Source organism: Pantherophis guttatus, chromosome 2 (assembly GCF_059756535.1).
Source record: "Pantherophis guttatus breed Tessera chromosome 2, ASM5975653v1, whole genome shotgun sequence".
NCBI classification, from domain to species: Eukaryota; Metazoa; Chordata; class Lepidosauria; order Squamata; family Colubridae; genus Pantherophis; species Pantherophis guttatus.
In genome coordinates this window covers 161,398,798-161,417,057 of record NC_142064.1, presented here as the reverse complement: position 1 = coordinate 161,417,057, position 18,260 = coordinate 161,398,798, and the positions used below count along the sequence as shown (strand labels likewise).

Below are 18,260 nucleotides of genomic sequence, written 5' to 3'. Positions count from 1 at the left end.
AAAAATGAACAACATAATAGTTCTCGGGCAGAATACAAAGAAATAAAACATGAACTAAGGTTGGGTACATTAGTTCAAAGGGATCGTGAATCTATATGGAAATTATACAATGAGGAAGCATCTAGATTGGCCACTGAGTGGCAATAGAGGGAACTTGAGAAGGGAAAGGATTCAAATTTAAGAAAAAAGGGCGGAAAAGCTAAGCTTTTTTGTGTTCAGCCACACAAACACAAAATTATTCAATTACTTTTGTGAAAGTAATTGAATAAGGCACATTTTGGAAAATAAATGCAGATGTTCACTACTGCAGCAGGTTTTGAATTTTTTTTCCCCTTCATGTCCTAGTTGTACCCAGTGTTCTGTGACTCCTTTCTTTCCCCATTGTTGAGTTGCTGGAGTTGTGTTGCTGTATCTTTTTGTTTTTGTGTGTCTGTGTGTGTATCTGAAAGAGAAAGAGAGAATAGGCTAGCATTGGAGCAGCCTAAACGGAGGAAAGAGAGCTGATTAGTCAGCCTAATTTTTGCTCTTTTTAATGGGGGGATAATGAAGTGAGTAAAAGATTATTGTGGGAGAAGTCTTCCATTATAAGCCATTCTCTATTTAACCATATAAATATGCACAGCTTAGTTTTTGAAAAGAAAAGCTGTTCATGTGTTGCTCAGTGGGGATCCTTTCACAGGTCATCTGAATAACAATGTGAGGTTTTATTCAGAAAGAAACTACAGCTAGCTCTATTCAACCATTTAGGGAGGGAAAAAGACTCAAAGTTCCTCTTGCATAAATGGATCTCAGACAATATAGAAACAGCCCCCCCCCCAAGCAGCCCCACTTGGCACTCCCAATTTTATCAGCTTAGAAAAATGGCTAATCTAGCCAGAAAAAAAAGGCAGACAGAAAGAAAGAAATGCAGGTTGGATGGGGAGGGATAGAGAGATGCAACAGCTTTACCCATGACAGACACCAGCCTCACCTCTGACCTTCCCAAGAAAGGTTCCCAAGAAACCTTCCCAAGAATGTTGTGCCAAGAATTTATTCTGCATTTTCCCCCCTTTCTCATTGGGCTTGATGGATTATTTTCTTCCAAAGAAAATATATTTATGAAGTACCGTGTTTCCCCGAAAATAAGACCCCGTCTTATATTTTTTTGAACCCTGAAATAAATGCTTGGCCTTATTGCCATGCGCTCAAAAGCCCGATTGGGCTTATTATCAGGGGATGCCTTATTTTGGGGAAAACAGGGTAGAATAATAGAATTTTATGATATTCTTCTGGGAGGATGTGGGAATGTGGCGCTTAATAATACATTACAGTATTTGTATCTTTAACGATTCTGATTCTGTGTCTGACAGACTATACAGTTTACCTTCTTTGCACTTCACCACACAACAGACTTCCTCTCATGGGCCTTTTCTGGATTGCAAAGTGTGGGCAGTTGTGAGGCTGTTCAAGAGAGGCATAACAGAAAACGCCAGGAACAAGAATTACATCTTTAGGAAAAAATATGCTCAGGATTGAACTGAAGGTCTTTGAGCTTGGTGGTTTTCTTACAGATGTTTGATTACCAAATTAGGTAACATCATCAGTGCTAGCACTGATGATGTTGCCTAGTTTGGTAATGAAGAGAGAATTGAGGGGGCAATAGATGTAATATGTTGTATCAAAGGTGACTGTAAAACAGAATGATGGAATACAGAATATCAAGAGCCCTCCACACTTATTTTATTTATTAATAAACTTTATATAGCCACCCATCTCAACAAAGGCGATTCTGGGTAGTGTAAAAAATAACAACAAATAAAATCATATATAAAATGAACAGATATAAGAATAAAAACATCATTTAAAAATAAATAGAATAAAACAGTGGTGGGTTTCTACCGGTTCTCCCCAGTTTGGGCGAACCGGTAGTGGTGGTGACGGGAGGTTCCGCCCACCCACCCGGATGTCATCACGGACACTCTGCGCATGCGCAAAAGGTTCTGCACATGTGCAGAAGCACCTCTTGCGAGTGAAGCGAGCGTGCATCTGCTCCCGATTCCGAACCAGAGCGAAGTTAAGTGGAACCCACTACTGGTATAAAAAACAGAAATACAAATACTAGGGAAGAGAGGATAAGAATAGCCAACTCAGCAATGGAGCCATAACCTAACCAGGTTTTGAGGGCCTTGGACTGTCAAAAAGGATTGACCTAATCTAATTTTTTGGTGGAAATGATCCATAAGGCGGATGCCATGGAAGAGAAGATACGTCTCCTGGGACCCACCAAATGAAGGTTCCTAGCTGATGGTATCCATAGCATGTCTTTTCTGTCAAATCTCTTGGGGAAGGCTTATATTACCAAAGAGAGGCAGTCTCTCTGATATCCTGATCCCATGCCATGAAGGGCCTTACAGGTCAAAACCAGCATTTAAATTAGATATGAAAGCAAACTGGCAACCAATACAGCTCGTGGAGTGGAGGTATAACATGTGCTGTTCTAAGAATGCACATAATTGCCTGTGCCGCGGCATTCTGTACCAGCTGAAGCTTCTGGATACTCTTCAGGGGAATTTCCTTGTACAAAGCATTGCAATGGTTCAACTGATAAAACAAAGGAAGAGCCTTAATAAGGATGAATGTAAGACAGTAAGGAAAATAGAAATGGGGGAAGGAAACTTGATGAACAGATGACATGCTTAATTATAGAGTAGGGATGGATGAGGCAAAGAGGTCTTGGATTATGAGAGAATGGGAGTCAGTAGGGTTGAAATGCTAGATAGTTCAAATGTTGGGCTAGGATTGAGAACCAAGGTTCACTTCATCCATGAAAATGCTCTGTGTAACTTTGGATCAGGTACTCTCCCACTCCAATGGACCTCACAGAATTGTTATTGTAGGATAAAATGAGGAGACATCCTTGTGGAAGATCCCTTGAGAATGGAGACATGATGGGGTATCAATCTCAAAAGTAAGCAATCTCCCCATACCATTATTGCTTAGTAGTATTTGATAGAATTTATTTTTCTATAATTCAGGACTGTTTCACCCATTACATATTCCTAGATGCCTATTTAAGACTTCCCCCTAAGTCTACAGATAAAAATGAAGAAACTATTCAATGTTGGAAAACCATAGATTATAGTTTGAACTAGTGTATAAGGCACCAGCCTAGAAACTGGGAGATCATGAATTTTAGTCCTATCAGACCCACACGTGCAGAGTTTAAGCTAGCTACTATTGTGTTATGCAGTAACTCCAGGCTAAATATGTGCTTGATCCTTGCTCCCTGTCAGCCTGGGTTCTTCTCAACAAGTCCTGTCTGGATTACTCTGGACCAGTCGCTCTCTCTCAGCCCAATCTACCACACAGGGTAGTAGTTGTGGGGAAAATAGGAGGAGGAAAAAATATTGGTATGTAATAATAAAAGCAGGATATAAATAAATAAATGTGCTTATCCTAGAGTTGTGGTTGACCCTCTGGGTCCTGTATGCTAAGAGACGTAGTCAGGTTTCTTGAAATACACTGTGTAAAATAGCTCCCCAAGATCCAACTGATAAAATGCATCATCTGTACTTTCCACTCATTCCTCCCTTGGACGCTTTCCATAATTTATCTTTGTTCTGACTTTCAGGAGCTCCTTAATGGCCATGGACAGAACATTGGCAAACACCCTGGTGCTGTCTATGGTGCTGGGCTGTTCAGCTGCCCTAATGGATACTTCGGTGCCAAACTCCAGGGAACCTGTGGTAAACGTGGCTGTGGTTTTCAGCAGCTCTTCATACTCTCTCCATATCCGGAGCCGACTAACATACCAGACCTTCCTGGACATGCCTCTAGAGGTCCATCCAGTCACTGTGGTGGTTAATGACACTAATCCCAGCACACTCTTGACTCAAATCTGTGACATGCTCTCCAGCACAAAAATCCATGGAATTGTCTTTGAGGACAACATTGGTACAGAAGCTGTGGCACAGATCCTTGATTTCATCTCATCCCAGACCTATGTACCTATCGTTAGTATCAGTGGAGGATCTGCTGTAGTCCTTACACCTAAGGTGAAATTTCATTGTTATTCTGGGAAATTGAGCTGGAATGGGCCTGTAGATTATTCTCAGATACCTCATATGTATTCATTTATTTATCTATTGTCACAGTTTTCTACAAGACCATTCAGGATATAAATTCTCTTAACTTAAACAATGGTATAATTCTATTGCAGTAAACGACTAAAAGCAATTGTTGTTCACTAAGAGTCTGACTTTTTAAAACAATACTGAATTTTGTTTAATCTAGACTTGGGTCACACTGTACACTTAACACCTGCAAGTGCCAGTGCAGATTGGGAGATTCACTAGTTAGTTAGCTGGGCAGGAAGACAAGGCTTGACAAGGGAAACTGACAATAAAAGATTAAGCAACAACCAGGGAAAACAGCTATGCAAGCTCCAGGCACATATCATGCGAGATTTAAGTAGATTTGGCTAGGAAGCCACAGCAAGGAGACCAAAAAGGATATTATTTTGTGAATGCTCTCTTGAATACTGGCTGCCTTGGTGGTGCTGCATAGAGTATATTATACATTTACTCACTGATGACAAATCCATGGTCATGCTCTCTGCTCAATTATTTAGAACCTATTTCTACCTAGAGCCACTCCTTGCAGGTAGAGCAGTTCATCTTCTCATTCAAATGGTCTCTTTTAAGAATGCCAACTTTTTTTTAATGAACTAGCACTTGAGCCTATAACCACAGTGAAATGAATAAGAATTTAAAATGGAAAGGAATTTGTCAGAGTGTTCACAGTGTGACTATTTTGAGACAACCCAGGATCAAAATACTGTAAACAGAGGTTTGTGTTTCAAATAGTGGTTTATTTACAAGGAATATATACTACACGTATTTACAAGGAATATATACATACATGTATAAGGCAAAAATCAGGCAATCAATCATCAACTATAGCACAGAAACACACACGGAGAGAGAGACGCTCTCACAGGGCCTCTCTTATATATACAGCCTCTTAATGTCATATCACCCCAAAAACCTTGCTGACTCATTCCCTGCCTTATATCATTGTAGCAGCTGGTCAGCTCTTAAAGTATTTCCCTAACAGAATTGGGGAAAAAATCTTCCATCTTCTTTACCAGGATGAAAAAAGCAAGACCATGGAATTTTACCTGAAGGACAAGTTTGCAAAGATCAATAAGGAGAAATGTGGAGGCCCTGATGTGAATTAAGGAGGTATATTTCTGAGTGGTTAAACAACAGTCTCTTCCAATTGGATGCCTCCAGATTTGTGGGATTAGAAATCCCCTTCACCTTGCCAGCTGTTAGCTACTGTCCAATAAGTCCTGATGAACACCACGTTGACCGAAAGGCTGAAATGGGAAGTCATCACTGCAAAGGATTTATACTTCCTGTTGAGTATTTTAAAAATAGGCATGGGAACACCTTGGCTTCTGATTTTGGCATGTCTATAAGAAGGAGAATAGTTTTTCTTCTTTTTTATAATATCTAGAAATGTTGGTAATATTAATGGTAGAGTGGTTCCATTTACATGGAATTAATTTTTTTTTAAAAAGTAAGGTTCTTGAAGAAAAATGTAAAAAAAAATAAAGCAATTAAACAGTATTATGATAGAAGTTGATCAATGAATCATTAAGCACAAGTAATCTAGTTCTTGGATGAGCAACCCAGAGAAAACAGTTCAATTGCAGTTGCGGTTCTGTATCATATCAAACAGGATTGCTAGTACAGTCCAATATGATTGCTTGGGATCTACTAAGTATTTATAGTAACATTAATTCAGCAGGTAGCTGAATGATTGCTAACCTGAAGTCACCTCTGATACAATGAATCCCACCCCACCCCACAGCTGCCTTCCTGCTTCCCAGACCCCACATCCAGCAATCTATCTAAATAGTTTCTTTTGGGGAGTTGCAGTTTGGATAGTGAAAGTGGATTGATTAATTATCTGTGCACGTCTTTGTAGGGGTGGGTGATATGGGGATTCTAAGCATAATCTGTATCTGTATGAATAGCTTATATAAACTATTTAAAATGTAACTTTTTGTTCGCAGAATAAAAAGGTGAAATCTATCCTTTAAATACCACTCCACTCCATATGTAAGCTAAGACAAGCCATATCATTTATGTGTGATTTCCTTCCTTCCTTCCTTCCTTCCTTCCTTCCTTCCTTCCTTCCTTCCTTCCTTCCTTCCTCCCTCCCTCCCTCCCTCCCTCCCTCCCTCCCTTCCTTTTTCTGTAAGGCTATTTTTTATGGAGAAATTTGTATTCTTTTTATGGAGTTTATCAAGTTTGTAATGTTATGAGTTATGAATTATTAAGGTTTTAAGGCTATTCTTTTGATGGATATGTTTGTAAGGCTATTCTTTTATGGACACAAACTATAACATAGAATTATGGAAAGTAAGGAAGAAGGAACAGTATTTTGACCACTATTTCACCAGATTATTCAGAATTCTTACAATATATATGTAGAAGCTAATATTTTTGTCAGGCAGGTCAACCAGTGTTCATTGAATGCTGTTAAAACTATCATAGCAAGAAAATAGAAACTAATAAATCTTGTACAATTATGGCAAGCCTTTTGATAACTGTTTATATTGCTGAAACAGGTAGAAAACTGGAATATATTTTATTTATTTATTTATTTATTTATTTATTATTGAATTTCTATACCGCCCTTCTCCCTGAGGACTCAGGGCAGTGTACAGCCAAAATTAAAAAACATGCAAGACAAATATTAAAAAAATAATTAAAAGATATATAAATTTGGCCCAATTAAAACTCACTACCAATTAAAACGCTTAAAACATTTAAAAGCATTTAAAAATTTCTTCTTAAGCCAGCCCGGCTTGCTTGAAAAAATGGGTTTTAAGGGCACGACGGAAGGCACTGAGGTCCTGGATTCTCCTTATCTCTGGGGGGAGCTGATTCCAGAGGGTAGGTGCCCCCACAGAGAAGGCCCTCCCCTGGGGGTCACCAGCCTACACTGTTTGGCTGATGGCACCCTGAGGAGGCCCTCTCTGTGGGAGTGCACGGGTCGATGGGAGGTCGTCGGTAGCAGCAGGCGGTCTCGAAGATAGCTAGGCCCTATGCCATGGAGCATTTTGAAGGTGATAACCAGCACCTTGAAGCGCACCCGGAAGACCACCGGGAGCCAGTGCAGCTCGCGCAGGAGCGGTGTTACATGGGAGCGCCATGCTGCTCCTGTCATTACCCGCGCTGCTGCGTTCTGGACCAGCTGGAGCCTCCGGGTGCTCCTCAAAAGGAGCCCCATGTAGAGAGCGTTGCAGTAGTTATTAATTTTCAGGAATGGAGGAAAGTACAGTCAAAGTCTTGTCAATGTGTAACATCTGTTTATTGATTTCTGGATCAATAAACCTGTACGATTGGGATGCAGCTCATGTTGGCAAGCGCAAAATCCTGTCCCATGTTTCGTTCTAGAAAAGCAGCACTTCTGTCTTAAATCACTAATTTAGGGCACATGCAACTACATTGCAGAGACTACTGTAGGACACACTGAAATTTTTTTACAGATGGGCTATGCACTTGGGTAATTATTTTTAGCTTGCTCACCTGTCACAAATGTCAGTGGTAGTTACTGTCAACTTCTCACAGGAAAATAGGGTATGTTCCTGTGCCTTGTTAGCAGCCAACACAATGTGGTTTTATTTGTCTAAGACTGATCCTGGATCATTGTGTTATCTATAGGCAGAAGAGCCCATTCAGACATGATTAGAAATAATGAGGATATTCTTCAGCCTGTTCCTCTGGCTTGGCCAGATCTTTGTTAATAATAATTCCTGTATCAGAAAGTAAAGTAATATATAGGACTGTGCAAAGATGACTAATGACAAGCTCTTGCTCTCCAGTCAAAAAAAGCTTTAGGTTATTGAAAGGAAATTTCTACCTGGAAGCAATTTATCCATAGCAACTCAGCTTGACTGGAGATGATGTGTTTGTGGCAGTCAATGGCAGAAATATTAGGTATACTGTCCACTATTCTAAAGAGCAAGCTTGCTGCATGGAAGCAGAGAACGTAACAACCTTATTTAATTTGTTATCTTCCAGGTACATTAGGCTTTGGTTCAGATAGGTTACTATCTGACTAGACATAAGTAACTAGCCAGCATGAGTATCGTCAGGCTGAATTAATTGACACTTCAGAAAGTCACCAGTTTCTTAGCAGGTGTTCATGTTTGTTAACTCAGTGGATCTTTGTCTGTTTTGGAGATAGTTACAAAAGTTCCTTCTTGGTGGTCTTTTTCCTCAAATCCCACCTTACAAAAATGGTTTTGTAGAAACACGCCACCCATTGTTGATGGCTTCTGAATTGGGTTAAGAAAGTGTGCTGTATTACGTAGTCATGAATATATTTCTGTGGCTAGTCGTTTTGGGGAAAGAAAGGATAAGTCATCACAAAGATTACCAATTATGGCAATATGGTATATAAAGGACTGGAGTTGGGAATATTTTTGTTCTGCCGAATCTTGGAGGAAAGTGATCCATTTTTTCTTCCTCTTCTAAGCAGAGTGCATTGTAAATGATCATACTTTTCTTCAGGCATGCTAGCAATATAATCCTTTGAGTAGGGATGGGTGGAATTCAGGCTTGTGGGATTTACTTTGAGATATTTGCTGGGTAATTGACATACAGCAAGTGTTTGCATAATAGCTCATTGAGGCATGTTAAAGAATGAAAATGTTTGATTTAAGTCTTGCAGAGATTTAAGTCACTTGAAATTAAGGAAGGCTAAATAGTACTCTGAGCATATATTTAATCCCAGAATGTGTAGGAGATGGGCTATTAAAAATCCATTCCTGTTTCACCACAACTTCCCTTTACTTCATCAACTAGAAAAAGAGAGATGTATTTATGATTCAGCTTATTTAAAGAAATGCTTTGCTTCCAGAAATCACGTGGATCACAGTTGCTGATATTAGAAGGTCAATGGGGGAGAGAACCATTTCAACCTTTGGGGATGGGTAAATATTTTTAGTGCTTGAAAGAATGAAAGCCAACTCTTTCTTCCTGTAAACCAATTGGAAAAATTGGCCCATGTTTTGTTGCTGCTTTGGGGTTTTAAGAAGATGAAATAAGTGACTCTAGTTCTCCCTTAAAATCTTCAGATAACCACCAAAAAGTACCCCTCAACTTCTCTGGGAATATTCTCAGGGCCACAGAAGTGGTGTTGAGGAAATGTATGTGGCCAGTACTTTAAGCCACTGATTACATGGATATACTGTCCATTTTTATAAGGAAATGTTTAATAAATTTATGAGCAAAAAGAAAAGACAATATCAAATTCAAGTTATGGTAGACCTTAAAATATTGGGCATCTATTCCATTTTAGGGGGAAAAAGAATTAAGGCTTAACTTGACACTAAGTTTGACTTTGCTTGACACAATCATCACAGCTAAACTGGAATGTAGTCTTCTCTTGTCACAAAAAGAATCCCTAGAATTTCTTATATATTGTATGATGTAATACCATTCAACATTTCTATAAAATTAGCTGCTTTTGTCTACCTGCCTGCCTGTTTGTCAGTTTGGGGGGTGGGGATGCAATTTCAGATCCGTTTTTCCATTATCATTTCATTCAAGTATTGTGATAATAATTATGTCATTTGTTTAAACATGACCAATGTTGTGATGAATTAGTTGTATTCACACAACAGGTTCCACTAAGTCAGTTACACATCTTTGCTAGGTTTAACTGTTTTCATGTATTGATCTCTATGTGTGAATGGTTAATGTGGATAACCCCCAGTTAGCTGCTCCAGTGTATTATGAATAGAATAGAATAGAATAGAATAGAATAGAATAGAATAGAATAGAATAGATTAGAATAGAACAGAACAGAACAGAACAGAACAGAACAGAACAGAACAGAACAGAACAGAACAACAAAGTTGGAAGGAACCTTGGTTTTCTAGTCCAGCCCCCTGCTCAGGCAGGAAACCCTATTCCATTTCAGACAAATGATTATCCAATCTCCTCTTAAAAACTTCCAGTGTTGGAGCATTCACATCAGGAGGCAAGTCATTCTACTGGTTAATTGTTCTCACTGTGGGGAAATTTCTCCTTAGTTCTAGGTTGCTTCTCTCCTTGATTAGTTTCCAACCTTTGCTTCTTGTTCTGCTCTCAGGTATTTTGGAGAATAGCTTGACTCCCTCTTCTTTGTGGCAACCCCTGATTAACCCAGGAAATTGGTTAATTCAGTAACCAAACTAAATGGATTGTATTTAGGTGCCTATGCTTAAATTTCACTAGAATGTATATATTTCTTAAATAGGCAAGTTGAATGTTCCCTATGACTCTTAGATATTCCATTTAGGTAGATGCGTAAGTAGATCTCATTTAGATACTATATCTATCTATCGCTATCTACCTATGCATGGAACCTGCATTATACTGAGAGCTGAAGATTATATGGAGGTGCTTCAGGTCAAGTCTAATTAAGACTCCAAGAAGCTCAAGAATATCTGCACCACTTGACAGCAGACAGGTGGGATTTTGATGAGCGCATCTCTGTAGAGATGGTAAGGAGTGCATCTGGTCCTTTTGTCATGCAAAGCGTATGCAATACTGCTGACCTATATGTCTTCCCTAAGGAAGATGGCTGCTATTCTAAACCAGAGATTTAATTTTATTGGTGTGCTTATTTTTAAAGAAATAATCTTCTTCAAGGTCTTAGCTGGCTTGCATTTGATTGCAACAATATGTTTTGTTCATATTCATTACCTTCCTTGCTAAATTAATTTGGGAATTACAGAACAATGACACTTTCCTATTCTGAAGAAATGCTCTTTTCTTCTGCAAGAACAATGTATTCCTTCTGCTGTCTCAGGTTCCTTTTTTAAAATAAAATATTAAAAGTTTTAATTGCAATAGTAAAAGATAATACAAACTAAAAAGAAAAAAAAAAGGTGCAAGAAAGCAAAGAAGAAAGAAAAAAATGAAAGAAAAACCCTAAGAAAGCAACTTCACACCCTCATCTTGAGGTGTCTAAACAATTTCCCAATCTCTTCACCACCTCTTAATTAGCAGATACAGTTCTTCTTCCCATAACTCATCTCTTAACTATAGGCAAATCCAATAAGTAACGTTCTCTCCAATTCAGGTGTCAGCAAAAAGTCCAAACAGAGTCTAAAAACATTAATTAACATACAGCACTCTTAACAGTAAGCAAATCCACATTTAGGAGGCATAAAGCGGTCCCACTATCCTAGTATGAAGAAAAGACTGAAATTTAACATGACAAAGAGAAATAATTTCTCCTTTAAAGAGAACAAGTTCACAAAAATTCCTCACTTTAAATGAAAGGATAGTTAGCGACAAAGCCAATTTAAATACTGTCATATTAGGATACATAAAGGTACAGTAACTGTACTTAAAAAGGCTTAAATATGTCATTAACTCTAAGCTTGCGGTTTTAGTTTCTGAGACAGCTTGTCTCCCACCTTCTCTGCCAATTTATTTCATATTAAATCTTTGCTTTCTAATGATTCACTTTGCTGGGATTGTTTTTGATTTCTCTCTTCTTTTAAAGAAAAACAACACAATTTATTTGGAGATTATAGTAAGTTGCTCTGAAAAGTTATGTGGAACTTCCATTTGAATTTTGCAAGCAACAAAAGCATACCCCCCATTTTCTAAACGATTAAAAAAAATCAATGCACATATTTTAAGAAAGGGCTTAATTAATACTGTATATGTGTATTTTAAGACTGTAGGTTTTACTATATAGAACAATATATCAAGGATAAAGATTAATACTGATTTCTTTAGAAAACTATTAAAATGTGATAAATGATCTTTCTACAAAATGTTATACTGAACATTCTTAAATTTGGGAAGAAAAAGTGAAGGTTCATATTTTGTTTTAAAATCTATGGTATATTCCATTGCTGTGTGGTGTTTATTCAGTAGTTTAGAGTTCAGGAAAATTACTGTTTTCTCTACATGGGTCTCCTATGTATGTGTATTATGTCTATATCTATATTAGGGGGAAATAGTGTGAAATGCAATCAAACATAAAGGGTGGGAATTAGGAATTTAAAAAGGCACAATGAGTCAGAATACCCGATACAGGGTTGCTGAAGCAGATCTAGTAGGTATTGGTTAAGAAATGATTACTATAATTTAAGTTCACAATAGATTTAGAGATTGTAGTGGTGATAATGCTTTCTGATTTTACTTGGAAATGACTCATATGAAAGCAGATATCCTGATATGCCCCATTTTTATGAAGCAAATAGGTGGCAAGGCTGAAAAGCAGGATGAATTTTCTGACTTCATAGCTGCAACATGCTATACCAGTCCTCAATTTGAAAGTGTTAGAAATAGTAACAAAAATGTTCATCAAGGCCACTATTCTGAGATAATGGCTATGGATGGCTTTCCCCAATTTTTCAGGTAGGTCACATTCACTTGCATAGAAGCCACGCTGCTTGAAAAAATCATGGAAACTGAAGTACAGCACCAAGTTGGGGGAGGCTTAGTTAAGATATCAAGAAATATACATTGTTTGCTGAAATCTTGCTTATCCTCTTTCATTCTCTCTCTCTCTCTCTTTCTCTCTCTCTTTCCTAGGAGCCTGGCTCTGCCTTTCTACAGTTGGGTGTCTCAATTGAACAACAGATACAAGTGATCTTCAAAGTCTTGGAGGAATACGACTGGAGCTCCTTCGCTGTTATCACCAGCTTCTATCCAGGATATAGCATCTTCCTGGATGTAATTCGGTCCTTCACAGACACCAGCTATTTTGGCTGGGAGATCCAGGAAGTCTTGACCTTTGAGATGTCCCAGGATACGAGCATCTCCAAACTGCAGAAGCTGCTGCGCCAGATAGACGCTCAAGTCATGATCGTCTATTGTTCACAAGATGAGGCAGAATTCCTCTTCCAGGTGGTCGAGCAGGCTGGTTTGATCGGCCCTGGCTATGTCTGGATTGTGCCTAGTCTAACAGTGGGCAACATGGATGTGCCACCTACCTCGTTCCCTATTGGCCTCGTCAGCGTGGCCACTGAAAGCTGGAAAATGAACCTGAGACAAAAGGTCCGGGATGGAGTGGCTATCATTGCTATCGGAGCTGAGAGCTATTTCAAGGCCCATGGCTATCTCCCCATCGTGGGTAGAGACTGCAATAGCAAAACCCCTTCTAGCGCACCAACAAACACTTTCTATAGGTCAGTATAGAGGTAACATTGATTTAAACCGATGCTTGTGGGTGTGTATTAGAAATCAGAATTTGATTGACAATGATCTTTCATCATGAAATAATGGGCATTTTCATCTATGGGAGAGGCAGTTTAGTGGTAATCCTAATAAGGCTTCTTAGATTTCTATAATTTAATAACCGTAGCTTTAAAAATTAACACACATCTCTCCTCAGCATTTCTCACAGCCAGATATTTGCATGTTCAATAATAAGAATTCTTCAGGCTGAATATATGCACAGTGAGAATTTCTGAAATGGTGAAAAGGCATGTTTATCCAATGGAAGAGTATAGTCAGTGGAGAAGAGTGCAACCATAGCAAGAGAAGCTTAGCGGTTTTAGGAGCAATCAGAGAAGTTATATGCATTGTGCACACTTATCCTGCTCTTCAACAGCCTAAGAACAAATTCTTGTTTCTGAATTCTGATTTAAAATGGATGGGCTCTGAATCAGTTCAAACTTTATAACTATTAATTTAAAAAAGTTTTCAAGAATGCCTCAAATTCTATCATTTCTGGACTTTGGGAATGAATGACATTCTCAATCATGATGAAGTGGATTGATGAAGTGTATCTGCCATGATAACTGTTTAGTCTTAAAGAATGACCCAAGTCTTTTATTTCTGAAATTCAGAGCACTTGATTTTGTAGGAACAAGGACACATTTGACATCATACCACTAAGCTATAGCAGGGGTGTCAAACTTGATTTCATTGGGGGCCACATCAGGTTTGTGTTTGACCTCAGGGAACTGGGGTGGGTGTGGCCAGGGTGGGCACTTCACTCATGTCGGGGGCACTTGTGGTGGCCTGAGTACTCTGCCAGCGAAAACAGGCTCCTGATCTCCGTTTTTGCTGGCAGAGATACCGCGGGCCAGTCCTTTGCTGTTTCCAGGGTGGCCCCAAGGACAGGATCCAGACCACAGAAGAGTCACTCTCTCTTCCCTTTCAAAGAAGAGGGATTATAATTACAGCTAGTCCTTGATTTACAACAGTTTATTTAGTGCCCCTTCGAAAGCACTGAAAAAAAGTGACATATGACCATTTTTCATGCTTACGACCATTTAAGCTTCCCCATGGTCACCTGATCAAAACTGAGATACTTGGCAACTGTTTCATATTTATGATGGTTACAGCATCCTGGGATCACATGATCCCCTTAGCAACAGAAATGTGGTCATAAGTTGGGAACTACCTATACCACCAAGGGAGTGAAGGAAGAGAGGAATACTAGGATGAAGTATGTGGAGAGATCAAACCAAGTGGTTATTACTGCCGTCCCACCCAACACTCCTCTCTGTTTGAGATCAGTTGTGCCAGGAAACTTCATCTCCAAGAAGCAGCAACAGTAAGAGTGAGCAACCAGCAAAGTCCTGAAGCAAAGCACTGTAGCTATGCTACACTGATGCTCCTCTGTTTAAAAAAAACGGAACTCAGAATATAATCGCAGCACTCTGAGCCTATTTTACTTTAATTTTATCTTCATTTTTAAATTGGTTCATCATCTAGAATTAAGAGCTGCATTGAATGCACTAAAAAACAGATCTTTCTTACGTACGCTTAAAATGTAGACCACAAAAAGACAATGTCATCTGTAGCAATTACAAAGTCTGGAAGAAGTCCACTGGATAGGCAGATCAATATTTGCTGCTGCTGATACTTTGCAGTACCACCAATCACATGGGGATGGTGCCCCTTTTTACATGGGGCAGCGAATGGATGGCAGTGCCACAGAGAACTGGTGCTAGGACAGTGGATGCTACTGGTTTGGAATTCTCTCTTGCTGGTGGTAATTGCTGAGTGGCTTTTCCAGCCTCATCCACTTTGAAGGCCTGTGAGGCTAAAAGTGGAGAAGCTCCCTTCCTGTGTCTTGGAAATGAAAAGATCACCATACAGCTTTAGCTAATAAATATCTTCTTCATAGCCAGATCTGCAAAATAATTTAATTTGCAAAATTAAAATACTTTCTCCCACTTTATGTTTGGCATCTGAGACCTCAGAGATCTTAGCTGGCAGCAAGGACGGGCCTTGGTATAAAGTGTCCATTTGCCATCTTGTACAAGATAAAGCCAGGCCAATTTGGGAGCATTTGCTTTCAAAAGAAATGAAAGTGTTATACCAAAAAACATAAGATTAATGGCTTTCCTCATTCTCCATAGGCATTTACTCAATGTGACATGGGACAACAGGGATTTCTCCTTCAACAGAGGTGGTTACTTGGTGAGGCCCACCATGGTGGTGATTTCATTGAACCGGCATCGACTCTGGGAGATGGTAAGGCCCTTCCCCTGTCCCTCTCTCCTTGCCCATCATCTTGCCTTAAGTGCATAGTCTCTTAGAACTATAGTTTCCTTGTTCTACAAAAGGGTTTGTCTATAATTCACCCCTAGTTTTAAGTTTACATTGCAACATCCCCTAATATCTATTAGGGCTATGGAGGCTTTGACAATGATTGAAAGAACTGCTTTGGATCTAATGTAAACCTAATTGTGATACATAAGCAGATGAAGCCAATCTGGCTTCATATCATTTGTCTACTTTTATTTTCCATTGAATTTACTTGCAACTGGAAACAGTGGAGGATATTTACGTACCTGGGAGTTCTTTAGATTAAGATACCGCCACCTCTTCTTCAGATCAGTGGTGGGTTGCTACCGGTTCTACCAGGTTCGTGCGAACTGGTAACGGAGTTGGTGAGGTGAGAGAGAACCAGTTCTCTCTGACGGTTAGTTTGGCCCTCCCGCTCGCCCCTGCGATATACATACCATATATTCAGTCATTTTTAGCCAGCTGAAAGGTGCGGCAGAGCAGCTTGCCGCATCTCAGCTGTTCCTTAATACTCTGCGCTTGCATGGAGTGCGTGCATGAAGCGAACTGGTAGTAACACCGGTTGAAACCACCACTGCTTCAGATACAGAGAGACCATGTCTATCTGAATTCCCAGCCAGCAAGACCACAAAACCAACATTTTGGAAAATGCCAAATGGGAAAGACTGACTCAAAAACTCTTCGATCGTATTTAAAATCTTATCTCTGTTATAAATATTAGGACTACGCACAACTGACATATGATTCGTAAGAACTGCTTTTATACCTAGGTCAGGCCTAGGCACCTCTCTGGAATTCATTAAAACAGCCCAATTTCTTTCTGGCTTTTGTAACAGAAGGCTGGCAGGTCTGAGAATTCTGAGCAAGAATTGGCAACTGACTGTCCCCAAAAGTCACTCTTATTGTCCTTCTTACTTGCACAGTGCAGGCTTTTTTTTTACTCTGTCATTAAAATAAATAATTTCATTTGATAAACAAATTGAAGCACCATGAAATGAATTTTTAGATTCGTTTATTTTGTATGTTTGCAACTAATTTATTTAATTTGCAATGGAGGCTTGATGCATCACATGCCATAAGGCACATAACTCAGTTGGATAAATGCTCGTAGTGCAAGATGACTTTGTTGTTTCTTTCCAGTCATTAAAAATTGAATTAAAAAATAAAACTCGACAAATGTTATGAAAGCAGATTGGCTTAAACTGCTTATGTACCAGGGATTAGGTTTTAAAGAACATGTAGGCATATTATAAAGCTTGCCAATAAATTACTGTTTTCCCAGAAAAAAAGGATAAATTTTCATTAAGAGTCAACCACAACATCATTAATATCGGTGTCAATCCAAAAGATAAGTGCTTCCCAAATTGTCCTTTTTCTGGAGAGTATGATCAGAAGAAAAAGTGTTCAATGAGAGAAATTTATTTAGATATTTGGCTTCAAAACTCTGCATGTTAATTTACATTGTTATATCACATATCATGTCCATGTTTGATGTAGCCTAGGCTTCACAGGGTAGGTTGTACCATTAAGTTAAGTGAGGAAGCCACCGTAGGTCATTGATATTCATTTATCCTGAAGGGACAACAGTAATTGAATTAAGTTCTATCTCAAACGGCAAAGAATTTTTACTTGTGTTTACTTTATGAATAACCTTTGGTGTGAGAAAGAGTGCATGTTATGTTGTAGGAGTAACGTGCAACTGTCCATTTATTTTCTTCCTCACAAATCAGCCCAAATGATCACATTTTAAAACAAGGCAACAATTTAAGCAACAAAAGGGACTATTTTTATATAAAATAATGTGATGTTTTGTTTGCTGCTGCATCTCAAATAAAATGTCCTGAGCCCACATTAAATTTTTTGTTGCAATTTCTGCCATTCCAAGGTCATTTCATTTATTCTGACCAGGTTTTTAATTTTGAGGAATGTTCCATATCTGTTAGCTCTGAAGCTCTCATCCCATTTCCTTAGAATATTCCAGAAAACTGGAGGAATATTAGAATGATTTTAGCTAGCTGGGCATTTAGATTGCACCATCAATTTTGCTAGAATCTATTCCAGCAATTATGTATTTCTTTTAATGAGAGAATATTGATGAGGTTACTCTCCTGCTCTCCATATACACAAATGGACATCTAAGCATCTGCAATGTAATTTTCTATATTACAACTGGCAAAAAAATCACAAAGGAAAACAAGTTGCTTGTGGTATCTAAGTATTTCTCCAATTTTCCCTCTTTGCGGATTATCTAAGTATATCTGATTGGGTTTTATGTTATCTTTGGATAATTACAAAAATAATCTGAAAGAGATGAACACTATTAGTAGAAAGATACTGGTGTTAATTAAATGAGCTATTTGTATAATTGCTTTCCATTATCACTTTTCCTTTATGATATGACTTTCTCTGTTCAAGTGTTTTCCATATGTCATAGTAATTTATTACTGAGTTTTCAATAATTCTGTTAGGAATAAAGAATATAATTCTACTCAAACATTTAAAATTTATCTACATTTTCAACTTTAGGGTAAACTGTTCTTTTAGCTGCTTCCAATACTCCATGGATGAAGGGTTTAGGAGACATGCCAGATGATAAACAAAATTTCCCCCACCCCAATTCTCCAGTTTATATTAACTCTTTTTTCTTATATCATAATATTCTATTGAGTTCCACTGAGAATAAGAGTAAAACCAAATTTGAAAGGA

At 38.6% G+C, this 18,260-nt stretch overlaps 1 protein-coding gene across 2 annotated transcripts in view; it reads left to right on the top strand.

The window, feature by feature from the left end:
* GRIN2C (glutamate ionotropic receptor NMDA type subunit 2C) overlaps positions 1–18,260 on the top strand; it is a 95,256-nt gene that overhangs the window by 26,458 nt on the left and 50,538 nt on the right. The window contains exons 2-4 of one of the 2 annotated variants that reach the window (XM_034408709.3): positions 3,611–4,034; positions 12,603–13,198; positions 15,386–15,500. In XM_034408709.3, the coding sequence (XP_034264600.2) occupies positions 3,621–4,034; positions 12,603–13,198; positions 15,386–15,500 (1,125 nt within the window). In that variant the 5' untranslated portion in view covers positions 3,611–3,620. The remainder of the gene's footprint in view (positions 1–3,610; positions 4,035–12,602; positions 13,199–15,385; positions 15,501–18,260) is intronic. The other variant, XM_060688715.2, reaches the window with a different exon arrangement.